The sequence below is a fragment of the Strigops habroptila genome, chromosome 6 (assembly GCF_004027225.2).
Source record: "Strigops habroptila isolate Jane chromosome 6, bStrHab1.2.pri, whole genome shotgun sequence".
Lineage (NCBI taxonomy): Eukaryota > Metazoa > Chordata > Aves > Psittaciformes > Psittacidae > Strigops > Strigops habroptila.
In genome coordinates this window covers 62,088,208-62,112,584 of record NC_044282.2, presented here as the reverse complement: position 1 = coordinate 62,112,584, position 24,377 = coordinate 62,088,208, and the positions used below count along the sequence as shown (strand labels likewise).

Sequence of the window (24,377 nt, the reverse complement as noted above, 5' to 3'; positions counted from 1 at the left end):
CCAACATAAGAAGGACGTGGAGCTGCTGGAATGAGTCCAGAGGAGGCCACAAAGATGCTCCAAGGGCTGGAGCACCTCTGCTATGGAGACAGGCTGAGAGAGCTGGGCTTGTTCAGCCTGGAGAAGAGAAGGCTCCGGGGAGAACTTAGAGCAGCTTCCAGTGCCTAAAGGGGCTGACAAGAAATCTGGAGAGGGGCTTCTGACAAGGGCCTGTAGGGACAGGACAAGGGGAAATGGCTTTAACCTGACAGAGGAGAGATTGAGATGAGATTTTAGGCAGAAGTTGTTCCCTGTGAGGGTGCTGAGGCCCTGGCACAGGTTGCCCAGAGAAGCTGTGGCTGCCCCATCCCTGGCAGTGTTCAAGGCCAGGTTGGATGGGGCTTGGAGCAACCTGCTCTGGTGGAAGGTGTCCCTGCCTGTGGTAGACAGTTGGAACTGGATGAGTTTTAAGGTCCCTTCCAAGCCAAACCATTCTGTGACTTTATGATTCTATGAACTGTCTGCAAAACACTGCAGGGAATCTCTCCTGAGAGAACAGGGAAGGTGACTGACTGCACTCCTGGCTGTGCCGAAGGGACATGCAGGTCCTGGGACAAACCTACATGGGTGTCACAAGCTTTTTGCAAGCCCCAGAGCACACCTCGCCTCGTTGAGGCAGGTGTTTACAGCCTGGCAGGACCGACACCCCACATCCCATGGGATTTGAGCAGGGCTGTGACATTCACACCCTGCCCTGGAGCTCATTCACACCCAGGTGTGACCTGTTCTCCAAATTAAAACAGAAAGGCCAGAAATCACGCAGCTAATAAGCCAGTTCACCCATGAATGCCTCACCCACGTCCAGCCCTTCCGGGAAGGGTCTGCACATCCTGAGCGTGTGGCTTCTGCAGGGACAAGTTGTGATGAAGCCACCAGATCTCATTCAAGGCAACCCTAAAGCAAGCTCTCCAGGACTGGGCAGTTTCCTGCAGCAGAGCCCTGGGGCCATGCCATGGTGCTGGCCACTCTCAGAGCCAGGGGCTGGAGGATGCCACACTTGCAAGCACGTGTGCAGTGTGATTATATGGTTCAGGATGGTATTCAGCTCTTTATATGGTCCTGGATGGTCTTCAGCTCTAGCCTGCTCAGGGAGAAGAAGGAAGAGGTTCCTCCTGATGGGGTTTTCTCCTTGCTGGAGGGTCCTTTTCTTGTCGGATTCCCCTTTCATCTGCCTGGGGGTTGGCTGCATCCAGTGGTCATTTACACACCTTCTTTGGAAAAAAAACAGACAAATAAGTTCTGTAATAAAATATGAGGAGTATTGTGAAGTTACACTAGGAAAAAGCCCTACACTGGGAGGGGGAGAAGCCCAATTACAGAGGTGGCACTTCTGAATCCTCTAAAGATGCTGGGTCATCAGGAGATGCCGTGCTTCCCAGCGCTGGGAGCAGGGAGGCTGAGCTCCATCTGCAGCCGTCTCCTGGAAGGAGGACTGAAAGCACTGGCTACAGGACCGGTGAGCAGGAGGCATCCAGCACCGAGGGCTGCCAAAGCAGAGGATGCTTCATCTCAGCCCCTCACCTGCAGCCACTCAACCCAATGAGCTTTCCTAAATAGATTTCACATCTTCCTTATAAACATAAGCTGCTCAGATTGTCCTAATGAAGATGGAAGAGCCTTTAAAGTGGGAATCATAGCTCCAGTTTGGGCTATAAGGTATCTCAGAATAGTTCTCCATCATGGATTAGTATTGCAGATCAAGGGATCTGTCAGGGAGGACAGAGGCAGCTGACGCAGTTGTGGGCACTGCGGTGAGACATGGATTGTTTGAGGATGGATGTGAGGAGGATGGGGGTCCAGAGGAGGTATAAACTGCTACAGGGGCTATTCCCTGAACCTCTGCTGCTTTGCTGCCTTAATAACCGGCTGTGGAGTGTTTCATCCAGTCTGGGGGTAGTCAGGTGAATCTCTTGCACCCCAATATCATTTGGCAAGGAGGTGCACACATCTGCAGCCCATTGAAGGACAACCCACCTCCTTTTTGTTTATCTCAGTCTCTGGCTGGTGGGAAGAGAGGAGGATCTCCAGAGGAAATCCCTCCAGGATGGAGCATCTCCACCCTGGGACCCTCCAGCCCCAGTGCCCTGGTTATGGGCTGCTCTCCCCAGGAGGTTGCCTTTGGGGTGGCTTCTTTCCCTACAGAAGACTGTGCCAAGTAAAACAGGAGCAAATCCTTCACCCGCCCAAGGCAGGACCGCATCTGCTCCCTGCTGGTAAGATCATGGGCAAACCTTCACATGTGGCTTCGCTGTGCCCTGCAGTTTGTCTTCTCCTAAGTGTGTAAATCAACCACTGTGCTTCCTGCAGGCAGGCAGGAGGAATCCCGTGTCTAGCTCTTGCTTGAGCCCAGACCCAAAAAAAATCACTGTTAGGGGCTGCAGGAGGATGGTCCAGCCTTCAAGGGCCACGTTGGCATTATGTCCTGGGATGCAAAATCCCAGTGCAGATGTGTTTCTCCACCTGAGTAAGCCCAGAGCTAGAAAAAAAGACTTTATAATCTTAAAATCATCCCCTGTTCCTGGCGCACAGCCGAGGACTAGTGCCATCACCCAGGAGCAACTTGTGCCCATCGCCTCTTGTCTTTTCCATGGGATTCCTTGTAAAAAGGGCATCTCCATCTTCTTTGTAGCCATCCTTTAAATACTGGAACATGGGGATAAGGTCTCCCCTGAGCCTTCTTTTCTCCAGGCTGAACAAGCCCAGCTCTCTCAGCCTTTCCTCACATGGCTGCCCAGTCCTTGGATCATCTTTGTGATCCTTCTCTAGGCCTTCTCCAGCTCATCCACATCTTTTTTGTACAGCAGGCACCAGAACTGAACACAGGATTCCAGGTGTGGCCTGACAAGCGCTGAGTGGGATAATGACATCTTTATCTCTGCTGGTGATGCCCTTGTTGATGTTCCCTAGCATCCTGTTCTCTTACTTTGCTGAAGTTGCATACTTTTCACTCACATTGAGCTTGCAACTGCTCTTACATATGGAGTAGCCAAGGCCAACCCGACAGAAAACATGAGTTCTGCTGGGCTTTGGGCTGCTGTGCAATAGGGAAAACATCTGCAGCCCAAAGCTGGTCCAGCTCAAGTGGAGTGGAGAGGCCGGGGTTTGCTGTGCACAGAAAGGGAGCAATGAGCTTGGCCAAGCCACGTCAACCTGTCCATGCTCCGGAAAAGCCACCTCCATGCTGGAAAACACTCTCCCACTGCTTCTTCCCTCAAAGCCGGTGTCCGCAGGACTCCCTGGCACATCAGGCAGAGATGCCCACTGCTGCATGCACCCTGCCCATGCTGAGGAGCTGCTGCCATCCCAAGACATTTGCTTTTAACCAAATCCCTTTTTATCTCATGGAAAGACAACCCCAAATGCTCAGCACCCATCGGAGCATGAAGCCCTCCCACGCCGGAGCCCAAGGAGTGACGGATGCTCCTGTCCAGCACACCAGTAACAAACAACCTGTGCCAAATCCACCGTGGTTGGGGCCGGCTGGTACCTGGTGCAGGACTTTCCATCCACACACACCCCCTTCCTCCAGTTCCAAAGCTGCAAACGCAATTAGCAGCATCATCAAGAAAACTTTGCCGTCTGTGTTTCGCAGGGAGATGCTAATCCCCCGCCTCCCTCCCGCTGCGGGGCTGGATCCGGAGCACGCCTGTCGCTTGCTCATCTTTTGTTCGATGGACCGTGCCGGACCTGGAACGGTCCCTCTCACCCCCCCGCGGCTCCCCCTTCCCTCCGGCAGATGCGGTGGATGTGATCAGGTATAAAAAGGCTCCGGGACCAGCGGCCGAGCGGCAGATGCTCTCTGGGAGCGCTCAGCAGAGGGGGACGGAGGGTGCACGGTGGCAGCGGTCGGGCTCCTACCCCAGCCACAGGTAAGCCCCGAAAACCAGTGACCAACTCTATGGGGCTCCCTGGTGTGTTTTGGGGTGCGTGGGGAGGGAAAGGAAGTTTGGGGAAATATAGGCTTGAGGGATGATGGGGACTGGTCATTGCAGGGGGGTTACAGGTTGTGATGGATGAGGGATTCCCAGCAAGGGATGAGCAATAACACATCCCCTTCTCTCCCTGCATCCAGCTTATTGCCCCCTCTCCTCCATTCACCATCAGGTTTATTTGCACTATTGGGTGTTCACATGTTACTGCCCAGACCCTTAGTGCTGCCGCGCTGGGGGATCCTGGGCAGCGATACCCTCAGATTCAGGCAGAAGACAGAAAGACAACCTTTATGTTTAAATCTGAGCTGTCTTGCTGTTTTACCCCGCTTTCTGAACTGCTATTTGCTGTCATACCTACCAGGGTCTTTTTTCCCTCTGCTGAAGAAAGTCACCCTCCATCCAGGCTTGACTGGCGGCTCTTGCACCAGAGGGAAGGGGCAGCTCTCCCCTCCAGCCGCACATTTTGGGCCAAAATTAGATTTTTCTTCTATTTCCTATCAATATGGGAAGAGGTTTCCCTCCCACAGACCATGGCGGGAGGTAAAATCTGTGTGTCCACCCTGAGTTAGATACAGCTGCTTGGGAAAGAGTTGGGGTTTGCAGAGGGAAAGCAACCTGGGCATCCTCGGGGACCCTGGAGCCAGGTCCCATGGGTGACCAGGACCCGACCCAGCCTCATCCTTGATGGCACAGCAGCCATGGCCACTTCAGCCCCTGGGTTTCAGCTGGAACCTGGTTAATTTTGGCAGCCCCTAGCGTACACCCGTCCCAGACACCACCACCACTTGCCATAGCCCTTCACAAAACCAACGTCAATATTATTGAATGTAAAATATTCATGCCCTACTCTTCTAATGCCAATTTAATACTATTTATGTTGTGTCTCCCACCATGCAGGAGTTCTGCAGCTGCTCCAGGGGCATGGCAGGGCAGGTTAGGAGGGAGCACATATTTTTTAGAGGCATCAGCTTGCAAGCAGCAAGTGGTTGGTGAAGGATGAAACCTGAAGACAGCTTCCTAACGCTTTCCCCATGCAGCATCACTCACCTTTATGGGGTTCTTAGGAGGCAGCAGCAATCCCCACTGACAGTGGCTGTCACCTATGGGAGCAGTGACAAAAGATCCAGGCTTCAGAGAGATGCGTTTTGGTTCAGAAGGCAAAAGGAAGAGGCAGGAGCGGAATGCTGCGCATTATTTGGAGCAGCTGAGCAGGAGCAGAGCAGTGCACAAGGCAGCTTCAGGTGTTGCCTTCCCTTTTCCATGCCTCAGTTTCTCCTCTGGCAAAATCAGCCCCATGTTCCTGGACTGTGGGGAAGAGCATCCCTTTGCAAGGAGCTCAAAGCAGGAAGAAAGCTTTGCAGAATGAAGGGTTTGCAGCACTAAGGTGTCTCCCAGAGGAAAGCTGCAGCCCTGGTAAGAGGCAGGGCTGGGGGAGGCAGGTCGGTGCCATATGAGGGGACCCCACTCTTGCAACCCCAGCAGAAGTAACTTAGAGAAGGGAAAAGCTAAGGTGGGTGCATCAAATAAAGCAACAAAGAATCTCCTGAGGAAAATAAAACGGATTTTTTTTCTGTTTTTCTTGTTTTTCCCCATAGTTCGTGCACGGTTTCGAGGCCCACAGCCCCTTGTATCCCCTGTGTGAGCCCCCGGCCAGGATGCAGAGCATGCTGTGGAGCTGCTTGCCCGTGGTGCTGGGGCTGCTGCTCTGGCACCCCGCCAGCGCCATCGGCCCTTGCTGGGAGAGCAGCAAATGCCAGGATGTCACCAGCGAGGCCGGCGTTTTGGTAAGCCTGGGCATGGGCACTGCCTCCACTTGCTTTGCTTTTGGGTCAGACCCGAAAGGACCCCCTTCCCCCAGGGTGGGCTGGGAGAGGAGGGGATGGGGATGCCGACACCATGGGGTGAACCGCGTCAATGTGAGGGGATGCTTCAGACCCTGGACCTGCGGGTTTCAGTATGATCATGCCTCGGCTTCACACTGCGGGATGATGCTAAAGTAAGTTTTTGAGTTTGCAGCGGTTAAACTGACAGAGGGGGGATTTAAATGAGGAAGAAGTTCTTCCCTGTGAGGGTGGTGAGGCCCTGGCACAGGTTGCCCAGAGAAGCTGTGGCTGCCCCATCCCTGGCAGTGTTGAAGGCCAGGTTGGACGGGGCTTGGAGCAACCTGCTCTAGTGGAAGGTGTCCCAGACCGTGGAACTGAATGATCTTTAAGGTCCCTTCCAACCTAAACCATTCTATTCCATGAAACAGCAGCTTGGGTATTGGCTTTACCTCCACCCTCCAGTGTGCTGTAAAGGGTGGTGGGGACAAAGGGGGTGGCACCCGCACGGAGACCTCAGCAGGGCAGAAGCATGAAACCACCTTGTGAAATGTCCTGTTCCATGCAAGCAGCCCCCTGCAAGCCCCCCCAGTGTTTGCTCACCCTTCCTGCACATCTCACCCCCGTGCAGGCGTGTGCCGAGGCGTGCAGAGCCGACCTGTCAGCCGAGGCGCCCGTCTACCCGGGCAATGGGCACCTCCAGCCCCTCTCCGAGAGCATCCGCAAGTATGTCATGAGCCATTTCCGCTGGAACAAGTTCGGCCGGAGGAACAGCAGCAGCGGCGGGGGGCACAAACGGGAGGAGGCCACGGGGAGCAACCCACCTCCCGCATCCCTGCCCGCCATCCCGCTGTCCCGCCGTGAGGAAGAGCAAGGAACCGGGCTGGAGCGGGAGGAAGGCAAACGCTCCTACTCCATGGAGCACTTCCGCTGGGGAAAGCCAGTGGGACGCAAGAGGAGACCCATCAAGGTCTTCCCCAACGGGGTGGAGGAGGAGTTGGCTGAGAACTACCCGCTGGAGTTCAGGCGGGAGCTGGTGCTCGACAGCACCGGGGCACCGCCTGAGGAGGAAGAGGAGGAAGGCCAGGAGGAGGAGAAGGCGGCCCGTGGCTCGTACCGCATGCACCACTTCCGCTGGCACCCCCCCGTGAAGGACAAGCGCTACGGGGGCTTCATGACCTCAGAGCACAGCCAGACCCCTCTAGTGACTCTCTTCAAAAACGCCATCATCAAGAGCACCTACAAGAAGGGGCAGTGATGGGGGAGAGCCCGAGGGGCGTCCCACCTCCCTCCCATAGCTTTAGTGTCCCGCTGGCATGTGTTTCACTTAGAGATCACTTGTTATGTCGTTCTTAATTAGTACTCCCAAGGGGTCTGCTCCCGGATTGCGCTGGGTGGGAACAGGTTAGGGATACAGCCATCCACTGCTTCGCTGCGCCCACTGGACACGCACAGGGAGCAGGGATGATGCCCGGTCCGGAGCGCGCCGGATGATTTTCGTATTCTCACTGAGCTGTACAATACTGTAAATGATAGATTAAAAGAATTCTAAAATAATAATAATAATGATAAAAATAATACTTCTTTTTTTGCAAGCTAACCAGGTGTCAGCAGTGTCTCTGCGGGGTGTAAAGGGGTGGGAAAAATAAATGCAAAGTAAAACCCTGCAGCTGGGGGGTAAAGAGACATGGCTGGGAATAAGGAGCGGGATTTGGGAAGGGGGGAAAGAACAGCCTTGCACCTCCAGCTTGGGAGCTTCACAGGAGCTGGCTGTGGGGCTCTGGCAAGGCCAGAGCAGGCACTGGGGCTGCATTTTGGCAGGGGCCAGCTCCTGCACACCCCAGCAGAGTGTTTTGGTCCCGGAGAGGAGCCCCACGCTGATGTGATGTGTGATGGCCACGTTTGCTGGCAGCAATGCAGCATCCTCTGGGTGCTGCCACAAGGAGCAAAGGGGCTGAGCTGGGCTTCCCCAGCACCCACCTCCCAGGTAAAGTCATTAATTCCCCAATAAATGATAATGCTGAAGAGACCGGGTACCAGGGAATCACAGAATCCTAGGATCCCAGGTTGGAAGGGACCTCAAGGATCATCTGATCCAACCTCTTCTGGCAAAGCATGACCCAGACTAGATAGCCCACCACCCTGTCCGGCCACATCTTAACAGTGTCCAGTGTTGGGGAGTCACCAGTTCCCTGGGGAGATTATTCCAGTGGCTGATTGTTCTCATGGTGAAAAGTTTTCCTGTTGTCTCCAGTTGGAATCTCCCCAGAGGCTGGAACTGCATGAGCTTTAAGGCCCCTTCCAACCCAAACCATTCTGAGATTTGATGATTCTATGAAAACAGGGCTCATGTTGGCACTTTCCCCCCACTCCTTAGCTAAGAGATGTCCCAGGCCAGCCCGTAACATAGCAAGGAGCAGCCTGCCCACGGCACAGTGTGCTCAGTGCATGGTTTGGCTCCTTAAATCTCCATGGGGGTGGTTTAATTCTCATTTTGGCTCTCAAAGGTGGTTTGTTCATTCACATACACCATGGGTAGAAACCTGGGACCTCTCCCTACAGCCCTGTGCACTGCAGGGAGCTTCTGTGAGACTGGGGAAAAATGGAGGAAATACTCAATTATAACGGATGATGAGGATGAAACCCAGTTCGGGTTGGATCCTGGGCACAGAGCTGGGGGAAGGAAGCTTCTCCACAGCCAAGACCATCCTCCTCCTCACCCCATACCTTCCCTTCTCCAGCCCAGAGCAACCACCCATTTACCCTCTTCCAGAGACATGCCAGGACAGCAGAGCCCCAGAGGTGGCAACATCAACATTTATTGGAAAAGGGCATTTAAGATGGTGTGTTTGAAAATATCGACGGCCCTTATAACAGCCTTCTCCTCCCCTGCTCTTGGCTACACACGGAAACGCCACAGTGCTCCAAAATACAGAGATGGAAACGCACACGTGCACTGGAACTGCCCACTTTATAGAAATATGCTTTGTCATCTATACGTACACAAGTATCTAAACTAAACGTGATGTACAAACAGGTCACTTACACCATGGGTGAGGGGCATTTACAGGTGGAGTTTCGGTCCCAAAACATGGAGGGGACATGGTGAGACATGCTGGGGATGCAGCCAGCCAGGAGGTGATGGCCCCAGCCCTGCTGCAGGGTCCCACACAGTGGAGCAAGGGACAAGCATTGGGAGTGGAGGGACAGGAGGCTGCTCTGCAGGGATAACCCGCAGGACAGATCCCCAGAGCAGAGGCCAGGGATATTTTCTGCCCCTCAGGATGATGGGCACCCCGAGATGTGCCCCGTGGTGTTCCTTTGGTTCCCTTCCTTCAGTGCGAGCAAACCTTGTGCTCATTTTCCCACCTTTGTTGTGGTTTTGAAGAGGTTTAGGGGTGTTTTTTCCCCACTGACACAAATTTGGGGGTTAATTGCTTTTCCTGCTGTTTTTTGTTAGAAGTTTTAGTGCTTTCCATGGGAACAGCCACAGGAGCAAACACTTTTTTCCGCAAAGCAGCCAGCTTTATGTTCCTGCTGCTCACCCCAAAACCTGCTCCAGCCAAAACTCAGGCTTCAGCAGCACCAGGCATGACCCAGGGAGGAAAAAGGGCTCAGGAACATGGGACAGATACACATGGGGATGCCAAGGAGAAGCACACGCAAGGGGAGAGCCGTGGGCACTGGACCGGGCTGGCACAGGCAGTGCTGTGATGGAGCCTAGGGACCAAAATAAACCCTGTTTTTTTCCTGTCCTTTTAAGCTAGATCATTTCCTAAACCCGGATTACAGCACGACCACACAAACAAGCGGTGACCTCAGTGCAATCGTGAACTGTATCTGCCACTAAGGAAAGAAAAGGGGATGGTAATGTGTAATTACAGCTTAAAATAACAGCTTGAAGATCTACAGTGAGGTGGTGGAGAAACAGGTTGTGCCTGAAGCAACCAAGCAGCTGCATTTACCTGCTGTCCCTCTGCCACATGCAGAAGCAGGTCCCACGTCTCCAGCTTTAGATCCTTCTTTGTCTCTTTGTGTGGCAAAGGCAGAAGCAGCGTGTCCAGCCAGAGGGGAAGGGGCTGCCCGAGCTGGCAGCAGAGACCCTCCAAGGCTGCTTGGAGGGTGATGAAACTGCAAGGCAGTGCCTGTCCGACTGCGAAGCGCGCCCAAGCTCGCCTTAACGCACCCACACTTGAAAGGCATTTGAGAGGAAGAGAGACCCTATGAACAACTCAATACCCCCAAAGTGGCCTTTCCACCCCATCCTTACCATCTTCACCTTCCAGGTTTGCTTTCAAAGGACCCAGAATTTTCAACCACATGTGTCAAAAGCAAAAAAGAGAGTCTGGAGCCTCATCTCCCCCTGGGCCCAAATCCAGTTATCCAGTTTTATCCTATTGCACAGGAAGAGGCATGATGCAGGATCTGGAGAGGGGACTCTCTAAAACGCCTCTTATCACAGCTATTTCTTTCAGCACTAGGGTGTCTTTGTGATTATGGCTCAGGTGGTTGAAGACTGGGCTTTGTCAAAGTGTTCCGCTAATAAAAACAATAATTGTTTGAGACAGGAATCCCAAAACTGTGAAAACACAACCCAAAAGTATGGAAACAGTGGGTTAATGTGTTTAATATTCCCCAGCATGGTGGTTGCTCCTGCCTCGTGCCACTGCTCCAGGTGCCCCAGTCCCACTGGCTCCTCACGCGCAGCCTGCCCGTGACCAGGGTGGGGGACTCTGCTCTTGTGGATTTTGCCAGGAAAAAGAAAAAAAAGAGGTGGGTTTTCCCAAAGAAATTGTGTTTTCAGGTGACCTGGGACCAGCCAGGCTGCTGTGTGTCCCCACACCAGGATGGGACAATTGTCACCCTCATGCTGCACCGGGCAAGCCCTTTGTCCAGGGCATCAGGGCACAGTGAGGTGCCCAGGGGAATCAGCCACGTGCTGAGGGGAGCAGGGGAAGGTGCAGGCCCACAGGCCAGGAGCTGGATGTAGGAAGTGCATCCCCTCTAGCACCTGACTCAAGCACCAGCTCGGGCAGGTTTTGGTTTTGTGGCTGCCCCTGGCTCCAGCACGCTGGACCCCAGCCCCGCTCCTACCTTTTACAGTCTCCCGCCCTCCAGTTTCAGCCCTGGCCCTCGCCAGGGGCTCTCAACGTGGCCGACAAACAATGTGGGGAGGGATTCCCCAGAGAACAGGTTTGCTTTATGCTAGGAAGATGTACATGAACAACGCGCTCTGCTGGGAGCCAGAGCATCTCCTCTGCCCTTCCCAAAAAACGAAACCAGCGATGGAGGTCACAGCGAATACCCACCTCCCCGCACCGCTGTGCCTCCTGCACCACCAACTGCTGTGAAACATGGACACAGAATCAAGTACGGGAGACGGGTTTGTGGTGCCAACGAATCTGAGGGGTGGCCTCAGTGTCCATGTCCCCACCCGTCCTGCAGGAGGATGTGCTCCCCACAGGGTCAGCAGTCTCTCCCCGAGAGGTCCTTTGGTGCGAGCTGTGCAGTGGTGGCTCTGCCCTACCAGCACGGCCACCTTCAGTACACGCACAGGTCCGGGAACTTCATCTCGTACACCGGGATGGAGTGGTTTTGGGGCTGGCCATAGGCAGCTGTGATGGTGCCGGAGGGGCTTGGTGGGGGCCTGAAACACAAGAGGTGGAAAGAGGTGGTTTATAGAGAGGTTTGGTGAGGAAGCAAATCTTGTGCAGACGATGTGCATTTCTGCAGCATTGCAGGTCTCCACAGTGCCACCATAGCAGAAGGGAACTGGTGCAAAAAGCCAAAGGCTGCTCCAGCAACCCTTGTCCCCTCTTGCCAACCCCAAGTTGGCACCCATCCCCAGCACATAAGCCTCCTTGACAGGGGACACAAGTAGCTCCCAATGCCCCAAAGCCAGCACTGGCCCTGTGATCAAGCCCCCCACACTTGGCACAGCATCTTCTGCTGTCACCCCAACTCACCGTATGGTGATCTCGAAGATCTGGTTGAGTTTGCTCTGCAGCAGCGTCGCCTGTAATACAGACACAGAGGCTCCGTCAGTGCAGCTGTACCCAGGTACCACAGTAGTGCAAACCGGACAAACACCCCAGTCACCAGAGCAGGGGGAAGGTGGCCTGGCAAAACTTAGAGCCACGTTGTCACTGTCCTCCTCTCCCAAGCAGAGAAACCACAGATGCAGAGTGCCCCGGTCCCCACTCACCCGGGCACCGCAGTGGGCAGCGATCTCCTCGAACGGGGCTTTCTGGAATTTCTCCACCACTTGCCGCCTCCGTTCCCGCTCCTGCTCCTCCACGGCGACACTATCTACTGAAACAGAGGGGAGATGGCTCCCAGCTGCTCCTCACCCACACGGACCACCACATCCCACCTCCCCAGCAGACAGCATGGATTTGGGCATCACTAGAAAGCTAACAAGAGGGTCTCCAGGATCTGGCTTTGGGACCAGCCTCCCCCGTTCCAGGGACACCCCCCTGGGCCAGGCAGAGCAACCCAGGTGCAACCCTGCCAAGGGGACTCATCCATCTGTGGCATGCACTAGAAATGCAGGGGTAACGGTACCCATACACACACCCCATGCCAGCCTCCACCTCTCCTTATCACAGTTGGCTCCCTCCTTTACCTATTGCCTTCTTTAGCGTCTCGTACGTGATTTCTTCTGCTGGTGCTCTCTAAAAGAAGGGGAGAAGCAAATGAGGCTCAACACACAACACAGAACACTGTTCTGGGATCACAGCAACCCAGAACCAGTGTCCCAGGCTGTATTCTTGCAACAGAACAAATCTCTTTCCTGGCAAGCTTTGCTTTTAAAGTGTTTTTTTCAGGCTGGGCTAGCCAGGCCTTACACCTCACTGAAGGTTCCTCTTGCTAAGAAATATGCATACAAGGAAAATAAAGATTTGCCACCCAAACAGCAGTGGGAGACCCTTCCTGCTATGTGGCTCCCCTTGCAGGCTGGGACCTGTCAGTACCTGGAGGGAGCATCAGGGGGAGTTGGGGTTTTTCTGACCTTATTCACTGCCAGACATGCCAGGGCTCAGTTATGGGCCTCTGTGCTCACAGCCAGAGGAGCAATTACATGTGCAGCCAAATGAAGAATTAGAAAGGGCTTAACCTCATGCTGTCACGCTGCTGAAAGCACAGAGTGCTGAAGGGATGAGGCAGCCTCTGCAGCTCTGGTGTAGCACAGTACCTGCTCTCGCTCAGGACTGTTCCTCGACTCCACCTCGACCTGCAGGGAAATAGTCTCGCCAATGCTCTTCCTCTTGGACAAGCGATCTTCATCTGGGGAGGAAGAGAAAGGGCAGAAGAGCTAATTGCAGCCTCTCCAGGGCCAGCAAGGTGAGCACAAGCAGCCCCCAGAGAACACAGCATCACAGCTCATCCACAGGGTACCTGTCCCTCTAAGCCATTCACCCAAATTTATCCAAACCAGCAGAACTGAGGACAGAGCCAAGGCCAGCAAGGCTTGATGGCCCCTTCTGCCCAGCCAGCTGTGATTGTGACAACCCGAGGAAGTCCCAATTCACCATTTTATGCCTCAGTTTCCCCAAGGTTGCATCTTAACAGAGCACCAAAAAACAACAGGCCAACATGTAGGACAAGAACTTTACATCCCTGTAACTGTGCAGAGCAAGGGACTAGCTTCATCCCTTCCTAGTTCTCCAGGATGCCCCAGGGTGCTGCATACCTGTCAGCTGGGGAACATAGGGTGTGCTGAGCCGGTCTGAGTTGTAGCCACTGCCCCCCAGCACCTCACTGATCTTGCTCTGCCAGAAGAAGACCTCTGGGCCCAGGCGGTCAAGGCTCTTGCTCAACCTATGAAGATAGAGAAAAAACAACAGAGAGAGCAGCATGTCTCCTGGTAGGGAACTGTGCCAGCGGGGTTTCTAGTCCCTTTGGGTCAGGAACAGAGAGCTCTCATGGTTTTGCTTAGCTTCAGCACAGCCAGATACACCACGCTATTTCAGCACACACCAGAGGCCCTGAAGGGCTCTTAACCCACCACAATAGATACAGTCCTCAGGGAGGACGACCCTGACCTAGGGAATGTTTCAAGAGAGCAGTGATGCTTACTGGGGGCAGTGTCTCTGTAAGGGGCCTTACCACTGGGGAAGAAGGTATTCTCAAGGCTCTTACCTGGGTCTCTCCACAAACACGTCTTCAGGGAGCATATAGGGAGCTTCCTTCTGCCGCATCTGGATGACCTGCAGAAGACAAGCAAGGAGCCAAGCTCAAACCCCGGGAGTGGCTTGAAGAGTCAATGACAGAGCTGCATGAACAAGGCTCCAGCTCTGCCCCAGACCCTCCCTCGCACCTCATGGATGTGCTGGCAGAAGGTGGGCACGGTGGTGAGCTGGCTGATGAGGTTCAGGTAAGCCGCACCGAGGGCAAAGAGTGCGCAGCGGTTGTATGCTGTCAAGTTATCCTCGTTGATCTGGGCAATCTCCTGCAGCACAGACACAGCCCCATGATGAGATAAGGATGGACAAGGCCCCAGCACTGTCCCCATCCACCTCGTGGTATCACCTGCCCTGCAAACATCCCAGCTTTTGGAGCTTGAGTTTTGCAGCATTTCAGAGGCTGGCAAGGTAACTGAGGTCTCTCCCCAGTGTGCTGGGCTGATCCACGGTAGAAGCTTAGAGCAGATGAGGTGCTTCCTCAGAGACCACAACTCCAAAACAGTCTCTTCCCAGAGGCTCCCTCCTTCCCATCCTTCACATCCAAGCCTGCCCACCCCAACAGCACCGAGTGCCAGCAGCACACCCAGCTCCCCCGCCTACCTGTACTGCCAGCACCAGGCGGATGAGGTCCACCATGACCTCTTCATTAGCCAGCTCAATGCTAATGAGCATCAGCATGCTGTAAAGAGCCTCATAGTGAGCCTGCACGTTGTTCTCCTCCTTGCAGATCAGGTAGATATGCCGGTAGAGCTGTTGGCCGTGCTGTGGGGACATGGAAGGATGTGGTCACCCCCTGAGCATCCCCTGTGAGCAACACTGCCATCAACACAGAGAAAGAGCAGCAGCAGGGCCCAGCAAAGGAGCCTCCATCCATGCAGGAGGGAGCAGAGCTCCTCTGGTCACCAAGGTGTGACTATCAGATGGTATTTTACCATCTGATGCTGGACCCTGATGGGGAAGAGGCACCAGCAGGTCCAAGAGCAGAACCCAGGGCAGGCACAGAGCACTCGCAGCACCAAGCCCAAGAAAAGGATGCCTCTATTGCAGAAGCATTAGAGAAACACTCAGACCACAGCAGAAAAATAAAGCCCTGAGACATGTTGCTTGACAGCAAGGCATGAGACAGAGCAGGGCACACACTGGCGCAAGGGAAACTCAGCTCTGTAACAGCTTTTGGTTTGGGGGCTGCATTGTTGCTCCCCGGTGTGCACAAGGAAATAAACTGATCCCATCTTGCCTTCCAGTTAGCTCCAGAGAGGTTTGCTGGAAGTGTTTTAAGGAGGCAGTGGGAGGAATAAAATCAGACAACTTTGAAAGCTACTTGCTAAATAGCTTTTGGGATGCCAACACATCCTGGGGTACTCATTCCTTGGGGCAAACAGCGGATTTAGGAGTCTAGAAAGGCCAGTATGCGAAGCACTGATAGAGATTGAATCCCACTGGCTTTTCCCAGGGACACCCCCAGGTTTAGAGGCGTCATGGTACTCCAAAGACTCAGTGTGACTTGGGGAAGCAGAGGCGCAGTCCTCACCCTGGTCTGCACAAGGACAGCTTGACCCAGACCCTGACACTACCTTCTTCATGAAGACAGTATCTTGGCGCGAGCACTTGTCCACTTTCAGCTTCAAGACTGAGATGTCGCTGATGGTGCTGCAAGAAAAGGCCAAGGGGAAGGAAAAATTCAGACACGGGAGCGAAGAGGCGCAATTCCTGCACACCCGCGGAGCTGCTAGCCAGGAATGAGCTGTCTGGGAGGAACTGTTAAAAAGCCAATGGTGTCTTTAAAAACCCATCTGAGCAATTCAGATACTCAAAGGTACTGAACCAAATCACTACAGGATTTCGAGGCAGTGGCACTCAGGAATGCAAAGGCAAGTTGACAAAGAAGCGTGCAAGTGAAGTGGATTAGCAGAACCACAGCAAAACCCATGGAGATGTTTCCATCTGGGATTACAGTCACCTTCTTCCAAGGTAACACAGCATGGACAACATGAGTGCCCAGCAGGCCTATCCACGGCGATGCAATGCAGCCAATGAACTGACTCAAGGAGATTATTGCTCCTGCACAACCTCCTGGCATCACTGTCTAACCAGTTAGACAGTGGTCAGCAATGTGGTCCCATGTCCCCCTGGGCACAGTCTCTCACATATGGGCACACCTCACCCATATGGCTCTTAGACCACTGATCTGTAGCATTAAACCACCCCAGAACTCGTACCAGATTTAGTAGTAATCCTGCCAGAGCTCCCAGCCCAGCAGATCTCCCTCCCAAGCCAGCTCTGCAGGATCTGCAGTTCCCGGCCCTGGTGAGAAGTCCCCAGGACATACCTGATGGTGGAGAATTTCTGCCGGTTCCCATGGCGATCGATGAAGCTGATGAGGATCTCGAGGACAAAGAGGCGGATCTCAGCATCCTCCATGAGGGCTGCAGAGAGCAGCCTGTCCAGGAAAACGCTGGGAAGTGCTGTGAGCATGTTACTGCACTGGAAGCCCACAGACACCTGCAAGCACCAAATGAAAATGGAGGCAATGTGACAGTGTCACTTCAGGGGGTTACCCTCTTTCAGTTTAAATCCATTCCCCCTTGTCCTATCCCTACAGGTCCTTGTAGAAAGTCCCTCTCTGCTGCCATGGCAGCAGCTGGGACCCCACGGGTCTTGTGAGGGAGGGACGCTCCTGCAGAGTTGGTGACAGATTCATACCTGGAGAAGGGACTTCAGGAGCATTATCTGTGTCAGCCGATTCCGGTTCTCCCTGCCATGGAGAGAGGAAAGAAATGGTAAATCCAAATAAAAACAAGACAACCCTCCTTCCATACAAAGATGGAAAAGCCTAAGAAAGGGCAGGACCAGTTTCCCAAGAGTAACCACCACAAACAGCTGTGCCATAAAGGTCTCTAGCAAATAAGCTCCAGATTTAACAGCCAGCAAAAGACTGCCAAAGGAATAATGAATATCGAAGCATACATCCTGCCACAGGCACCAGAAACAAGGCAGCACTCACATCTCCAGGCAGGCACAAGCTGAGCTCAGGATGATGAGCCAAGATCTGGATGTCCCCATCCCCATCTCACAGTGATTCCCAAGGAACGCCAGGCACTGGCTCTGAACAGGCTCCTCACTTTTAAACAGCTGCAAATTGGTGAGATGAAGCCCAAACTCTCCTGCCCATGGAGGTACCCCTATTCCTTGCTCCCATCTTGCTTCTTACGAACCACACTTCCACTTCAGCAACGTGGGGGGGTTATGCAAAAAAGAGGAAATCTTGAATTCTTTCCTGTCTGAACTCGGTGTTTCCTAGCCCTGGGGGTGGACACAGGGAGCTCCCAAAGGATTTCCAGGCTGCTCCACGACACCCTGCTTGTTCTGCCTATCTCAGCCCAGGGACTGAGCTATACCACAAACAGCAGCATCCCTGTAAGCTGAGCTGCAGGCTGCCCTTTCTCTGCAAACTCCTGGTTCACGCACAGAGCAAGCACCATCCTTCACACAGTGTCAGATGAGATTTAAAAGCTCTCCTGGATGAAGCTCATGAGCTGATAAAGGAGCAGTGACAAACAGCCTGGCGCAGCCAGCCTGGCACTGAGGAGTGACTGCCACCCTGGGGCTGTGAGCCCGATTCTGCTCCTGCAGCAAGGAAAGCTGCCCTGTCTGAACAGCACCCAGCACCCACTGTGTCTCCCACCCTGTGAATCGGGATTGAATGCAGGCGTCAGGAATTACCTCCATGTGAGTGAGGAGCACAGACTCCTATCAGCCGGCAAAGTCTCTCTCCCATCAGAGACAAGTGGGAAGAGCCTGACCATACTTAGAAGATAAATATAGCATGAAAATCTGTTTGCTCCTTACCTACATGTTTCAGCGCTGATACCCTTGCTCCAAATAGCTCTCATGGTCTGTTCCCACATTTCTTAAGCAATTCTGTTGTTTGGGTGTTTTCCCTTCCTTCTCTTCCTCCACTGCCGGGTATAAATACCACCTCCTGCTCAGTGCTAATAAAAGCTCAGAGGCAGCTCAGAGGGGCCACACACCAGTGGTTGGAGGCAGGGATGAGCAGCTGGTCCCATAAAACCATCTCAAGCTTCTCAAAAGCCACAGGCAGCCCTCACTCACCAGCGGCCACCCCGCTGCCCTGAGACATCTGAAGTCACTCCCCTGAATATTATTTTTAGTTCCTGGCTAGTTTTGGGTGACAGCCAGGATGGAGCTCCTGACAGCAGGTACCCGAAGGGATGCAGAGTTCATGCAGCACAACTGCCTGCAGACATCTTTCCCCCTTGATGCTCTGGTATTTCAAGGGGCACTTGTCATCACATTTGCAGCAGACAGCAAAGCATTTGAAACAAGGATCGCATGTTGCTCAGCTTCCCCTCAGGGAAGCTCCCATTGCTCAGCCTTTAGATAACATGCCCAAATCCCATTCTGTCCTCAAAGGCCACCTCAAGGTGGGAACAGTTTCAGGAGCTCCCCAGCACTTTCAGCTCTGTGTTTAAAACCCTGACATGGGACAGCAGCAGGAAGAGCAGGGCAGGGGGAAAATGAGGAGGGAGGAAGGCATCCATTCTCACCCAGCTTTGCCAGCATCGATGGACTGCTGCGTGGAGGGTAGTGGCACCTTATTCATGATGAAGACCATCACCTCAGACTGCTGGTAGGTGGGCAGCGTGCTGGCAAAAGACCCTGTGGGGACAAGAGCAAGCTGGCAATGTGTGAGGCACAGCCCACCACGCCCAGGAGGACCCAGTGCCATGGGGTCTGCCTGCCTGCCCCACTCCAAGCCAGCTGCCAGACCCTATAGCCAGGCTGGGATAGGACAAGGCCTGCCTGGATCTGGCAGTTGCAGGCAGATTTACCTTGCGGGTGATTCAAGACCCATCAAAACACCTTACAGGTGTGGCAGCCCCAGGCTGAGGCAGAGAGAGGCTGTGAGATGGCAACCCCTGCCTTTGTCCCTTCCTTTTTTGGATGCACCCCCATCCTCAGCAGCTGCAGCAAACTGACACCTGCCCTCTTTCCCTCCTCTCCTTCCCTTCCTCAGGGTCTCCTACCCAGGGAGAAACAGGACTCTGGCCACACACAGCAGCTCTGCTGGGGATGACCGGGGTTGCAATGCCACCTGCTGATAACCCACCACCACGCTTGCGGCACACCACAGACAAAACTTACTTCCATCACCTCTTTTAGCATGAGAGTGACTTTGTTTCACCCCAGATAATCCTGCAGATGCTCAAGGCAGAAACCTACCACGCAGGGGACACCCACCAGCACCTGCGTGGGGCACTGCAGGACACCCACCTATGGTTTTAATGACGGCCTCCTGGAACATCCTCTCCTCATGCTCTTTGATGATCTTGGTGCTGACTCCAGCACCGCAGTCATAGCTCCCCGTCAGCGCATAGTCAATGCTGAGCCGTAGCTGTCTCAGCAGGGTGTTAAACACCTCCAGCACCGTGGGGCCTGTAGTGGTGAGAGTGAAAAGACAATGGAGCAGCACCTGAGGAGAGCTGCAGTTTTCCCCAGGGAGATGAAGGCTGTTGCCCCCAGGACAGCGAGGTTTATGTGTCCCAACACCCCATAAGCAGGTTGAAAAACAGTTTGGCCACACACAGAGTGACTTCTAACCCCCACCAGCTTCTTCAGCCAAGACAACAGAGAAATGTCCTTCCAGGAGCACTGTCATCTCAGCATATTCACAGCAAGCCCCCAAAATCCCTTTTCCCCGATCACAAAGGCAAAGGCTGGCATTGCAGTCAGCTCTCTACGTTTAGGTCGCCGCACGTGAGCATGGCAAAATGAAATGGCACAGAACAGATCCCCAGCATTCCTGGGTGTTCCAGGATCCCCCATCACCAGCTCACACCTGGTTGCAGTCCAGAACCCAGCCCAAACCTTTGGCACTCCTTCACCATTCCCACTGCAATAAAAGGGTGAAGAGGTGGTTGGAGAGGATAAATTTATCTACTTACCAACAGATCCGGAGGCCGCGATCACTGCTGCCTCCGAGAGGACCTCCACGATGCCTGCGCGCACAGTGGCTGCGCTCTTGCTGTTGGCATCCAGGTGTCCCAGGAGCTGCTGGATCACGAGGTGGGAGTGCTGTGGCTGGAAAGAGAGTGTGAATGTCAGCATGGGTGCTGCATGCATGAGGTGATAGCCCGTTTCTGTAATCCTCACAGCTATCAGGGACAGATCTTGCACATGCACCCAGCTGCACCAAGTCCCTGCCTGGCTCTTTCCAAGACAGCTCCAGATGCAAAATGAGAGGAGGCTGCTGGAAGTAGCCTGTTTTACATAACTGAGCAAGAGCCTGTAGCAAATTGCACAGGAAAAAACATCTAAAGAGCTGTACAGATCTAAGGAAATTGTGACAATTAATCCCAAGGATTTCAGGGAGAAAGGATTTGATTTTTGCCAGGGTTTCCTAAACACATCTATACTTCAAAAGGGTCCTGAGTTATTGTGACCTTACACCTCCAACATGCATTAATGGGATTTTATAAAATCTAGTAGCAGTGTAAAGGGGTTTAGGCAGTTTACAAGATTAAAAACAAGAAACGAGAACAGGGGGTGGTGATCTGCTGTTCACTGTAAGGGTTCTCTAAGGAGAGCCATGGCCTGGCTGAATCCAAAAGCAAAGCAAACTCCCAAAGGTATGAAGTAGGACAGCAGGTCTGGGGCAGCCTCAGCAGAGTGGGAGCAGAGTGGGAAGGCAGCACCATGCCCTACAGCATGCAGGCACCCATGCAAACAGTTTCATTGAGATCCACATGAAAAAGGAAAGGACGGACATTTTCCCATCTCTTTGGGATTTACCTAAACTGCATTTCCATAGCCCACAGTGAGAAGGGAATCATAGAACTGTAGAATCACAGAATGGTTTGGGTTGGAAGGGACCTTAAAGCTCATCCAGTTCCAACCCACTGCCATGGGCAGGGACACCTTCCACTAGAGCAGGTTGCTCCAAGCCCCTGTGTCCAACCTGGCCTTGAACACCGCCAGGGATGGGGCAGCCACAGCTTCTCTGGGCAACCTGTGCTAGGGCCTCACCACCCTCACAGGGAAGAACTTCTTCCTAAGATGTCATCTCAATCTGTCCTCTTTCACCTTAAATCTGTTCTCCCTTGTCCCATCAAGAGGAAGAGCCTGGCAGGGTCTGTCTCTGAGCATCCCCAGGTCTAATGTTGGGCTGCAGGCACTGTTACGATGCCTGGTTTCCCTGGGGCACGTTTCACCCCAGACAGCCCCTCTCCTATTCCGCAGCGATGAGGAGCTCAGATTGATTTACATAGCAGTGATCTGGAAAGAGGCAGCTTTCCATCGGAGCCCAACTGCTTCCTTTGGAGTGTTTCACATCACGCCACTAGCCCACCTGATTCAGCGGGGCTTTGCTTTCCACTGAAAGGGAGAGAATCGCTCCCGGGACTTAGATACAAGCTCCATGAGCAGTATCCTACACGACACACAGCCGGCACACAGCCAGGCTAACTAACACCTACCAGGCACTTCCCTGCACACCCACGGGGCCCCCAGCCCCACTGCCATCCACCTGGACTTTGCTTGTCTCCAGCCCCTTTTGGGGCACGCTTGGTGAGCACTTGGACTCATCACTGCCGGGATGCAGCAAGGCAGCGGCAGCTGCTCTGACTCAGCGCAGCCGTGGTGGCAGATGCAGACACTCCCAAGCATGCACGTGTGTCCCTAACCAGAGCCCCACCAGCTCCCCACCTGAATTGAATACATGATGATCCTGAAGCAGCACGTGGCAAAGATCTTCGGCTCCCAGAGCGAGTGGTTATCCAGGTGGCTGGGGAAGAGATGGAAATGGAGGGGAAAGTAATTGTCAGTCCCCCAGAGCCTGCAGGGGTGCAAAGCAAGCACCAGGGATGGCCAGAAGCAGCAGGGATCAAATACTGCGGAAGAGGACAGGGACACAAACTCCTCACTGGAGCGACTTTTCTCAGCAACAGCTATCTATCCCAGGCAATCTCCCTCGCTGCATTCAAAAATGAGAGCTCAGCCTAAAACCCAGTCCCCATGTCCAGTACCATGCTGAGGGGAGCCAGAAGAGTCCATGCCTTCACCCTAGCTCTGGCCTGCATTGGCTGTTTCCCTGTGCCTCAGTTTCCCTGGCGCCAAAAATGGGGGATGCATGACTTACATGAGGACGGGTTTGATGGCGTTCTTGATGTTGCCGTATGCCGCTCGGCCCAGCAGCTCCCGCAGACACCTCTCCGCCAGCTCCGTAGGACTCTCCTTCTCCTTCTCAGTGGCTTGCAGCGGGGAGGGGGAGCGGCTGTGAAAGCAGAGGAGGGCGATGAGAGCGGCGCTGACTTTGAGGCAGCAGTGGGGGAGAAGAAACACAGAACCTGGCCAGGGAGGGATGGAGCAAAATGGTCGTGGCATCTGCCTGCTCCCCGTGCGGCACAGGGCCGTGGGCTACCCCTCACACAGCCCACAGCCACCCCGCAGCAGCCAAATATCACCCTGCCAGGCAGATCGGGTAGCTTCATCCCAGCAGAGCCCAATGATAAAGCGCTGCTGGATTGGAGCCAGACCCAGAGAGCAGCATGGTGCACGGATTGCAGAGGAGGGGGATGTGCCAGGATGGCCCTGCTTGCAGCACCAGGCTGTGCCAGGCAGCGGGGACAGCCCCCGCATCCCTGGGACCGGGAGGATGATCACAGTGCTCAGTGCTGGAGCAGGAAAGGATCTTATCAGTGAGGATGCAGGACACAGCGTCCTCCCAGGGTGGACACAGCTTCCGAGGGGAGGAAGAGCAAAGCAGTCATGGCCTGGGACAAATCACCCTGAAATCGCACACCCCAGAGGAGATCCATCCTCCTTTTTCCACACTCGACCTTGCTTGGCATCACACAAACACCAGGAATGCTTTTATCACCTTGATGCTTCCGTTTACAAGAAAAAAGGAAAAGGCATCTGGCCAGAAGTCAACTTCCCAAGGCTGATACATCTCTCTTAACCTTCAAAAGGAAAATCTCAGGAGGAATTCATACCTATTTCTCTGCTCTGCACTTCTCAGCTAAGCAACTCCCCTTCAAACACACAGCTGGTGGCAAGCACATAACCAGCACAGGGTTACGCCGGAAGAATGGAGGGTCAGCAAGCAAAGACACATTTCAGTTCCTGAAATTCCTCTTGTCTGGCTTTAAAATAGCTGCTTTAGTAGCATTTAAGCAGGAATCCCTCACAAAGGTCAGCCCACTGAAAGGGCAGCTCAGAGCCTTGGCACCGGCATCCCTTAACTGCAGGGATGGCACAGAGAGATCTCTGCTCCACAGGAGCCATGGTGTCCTGCAGCAGCAAAGACAGCAATAACCTTCACAGCAATGGGTGACATGCAGAGCTCCTGCCACCTGCAGCACCCTTCACTGAGGTGCTCACAGGGTTTCCCCTCTGGCCACTCACTGCATTTGTCATGAGCTGCAGGCACTAATCAGCCTGCAATGCCTCTGCCCTGAAAAACCTTGCCAAAAAGGACCCTGAAGCTGCTGGCAGAGCAGGTGGGTCAATGCGGCATCAAGCTCTCACCTTTCAGACTCCTCCACGTGCTGTAAGTTGAAGAGCAGTGAGGGCACGATTTTGTCCATGTGCTGTGGGTCCCAGATGTTGGCTTGGAGCTCGTCATTCACCGTCTTTCTCACCACTCCTTGTAGGCCTTTAATGCCAGACATCCGGATCCTGGGGAGCAAATTGACACCAAAATGCCACATATCTACACAGTATACATTATTTTACATTTATATACACAGGTGAAACTGTGCAAGAAGTTGGAGAGAAGACACTGATTATGTGCTACTGGAGGGATTCATGCAGGCGATGCCCCAGTTTCCAGCTCTGGGGCTGGTATACCCCAGGGCAGTCCTCCTGCCTCACATTCTCGAGAGATGTGGCTTCCCACAGTCCAACATATGCAAGCAGGAAGGGCTCTGAACCAGCTAAAATCATCCTGCAGCAGCAGCCGGCTCCCATCAACCACCTTTCCCAGGAGACCCCTGGGCTGCATCACTGGCAGCGTGACCAGCAGGTTGAGGGAGGGGATTCTCTCCCTCTAACTCTGCTCTGGTGAGATCCCTGCCCTTGCAGTACTGCGTCTGGCTCTGGGCCACCAACATCCGTCCAGTAAGGATGTGCAGCTGTTGAAGTGAGTCCAGAGGAGGCCATAGAAATGCTCTGAAGGCTGGAGACAGGCTGAGAGAGCTGGGCCTCTTCAGCCTGGAGAAGAGAAGGCTCCACAGACACCTTAGAGCAGCTTCCAGTGCCTAAAGGGGATGACAAGAAAGCTGGAGAGGGGCTTTGGACAAGGGCCTGTAGGGACAGGACAAGGGGGAATGGCTTTAAACTGACAGAGGGAGATTGAGATGAGCTCTTAGGCAGAAGTT

The 24,377-nt window shown here is 53.8% G+C and overlaps 2 protein-coding genes across 6 annotated transcripts in view; one reads left to right on the top strand and one right to left on the bottom strand.

The window, feature by feature from the left end:
* Positions 1-3,835: 3,835 nt before the first annotated feature.
* On the top strand, positions 3,836-7,365 carry POMC (proopiomelanocortin). The gene is made up of 3 exons (XM_030491047.1): positions 3,836-3,908; positions 5,567-5,755; positions 6,423-7,365. Exons 2-3 carry the CDS (start codon positions 5,627-5,629, stop codon positions 7,047-7,049), a joined length of 756 nt encoding a protein of 251 aa, XP_030346907.1. The 5' UTR covers positions 3,836-3,908; positions 5,567-5,626; the 3' UTR covers positions 7,050-7,365.
* Positions 7,366-8,586: 1,221 nt separating this feature from the next.
* Positions 8,587-24,377, bottom strand: part of EFR3B (EFR3 homolog B) — a 49,384-nt gene continuing 33,593 nt past the window's right edge. For 4 of the 5 annotated variants that reach the window (XM_030491043.1, XM_030491044.1, XM_030491040.1 and 1 more), the window contains 18 exons: positions 23,527-23,676; positions 22,136-22,270; positions 21,703-21,781; positions 19,944-20,079; positions 19,273-19,434; positions 18,546-18,657; positions 16,681-16,732; positions 16,307-16,479; positions 15,552-15,627; positions 14,578-14,739; positions 14,112-14,243; positions 13,934-14,001; positions 13,485-13,612; positions 12,987-13,078; positions 12,417-12,465; positions 11,997-12,103; positions 11,758-11,807; positions 8,587-11,438 (listed from right to left, as the gene is read on the bottom strand). In XM_030491043.1, the coding sequence (XP_030346903.1) occupies positions 11,333-11,438; positions 11,758-11,807; positions 11,997-12,103; positions 12,417-12,465; positions 12,987-13,078; positions 13,485-13,612; positions 13,934-14,001; positions 14,112-14,243; positions 14,578-14,739; positions 15,552-15,627; positions 16,307-16,479; positions 16,681-16,732; positions 18,546-18,657; positions 19,273-19,434; positions 19,944-20,079; positions 21,703-21,781; positions 22,136-22,270; positions 23,527-23,676 (1,969 nt within the window). In that variant the 3' untranslated portion in view covers positions 8,587-11,332. The remainder of the gene's footprint in view (positions 11,439-11,757; positions 11,808-11,996; positions 12,104-12,416; positions 12,466-12,986; positions 13,079-13,484; positions 13,613-13,933; positions 14,002-14,111; positions 14,244-14,577; positions 14,740-15,551; positions 15,628-16,306; positions 16,480-16,680; positions 16,733-18,545; positions 18,658-19,272; positions 19,435-19,943; positions 20,080-21,702; positions 21,782-22,135; positions 22,271-23,526; positions 23,677-24,377) is intronic. The other variant, XM_030491041.1, reaches the window with a different exon arrangement.

Bases quoted from the DNA above. Each gene is read 5' to 3' on its own strand.
- POMC (XM_030491047.1), top strand. From the start codon at position 5,627: ATGCAGAGCATGCTGTGGAGCTGCTTGCCCGTGGTGCTGGGGCTGCTG. The intron at 5,756-6,422 runs GTAAGCCTGGGC...ACCCCCGTGCAG, and splicing joins CCAGCGAGGCCGGCGTTTTG to GCGTGTGCCGAGGCGTGCAG.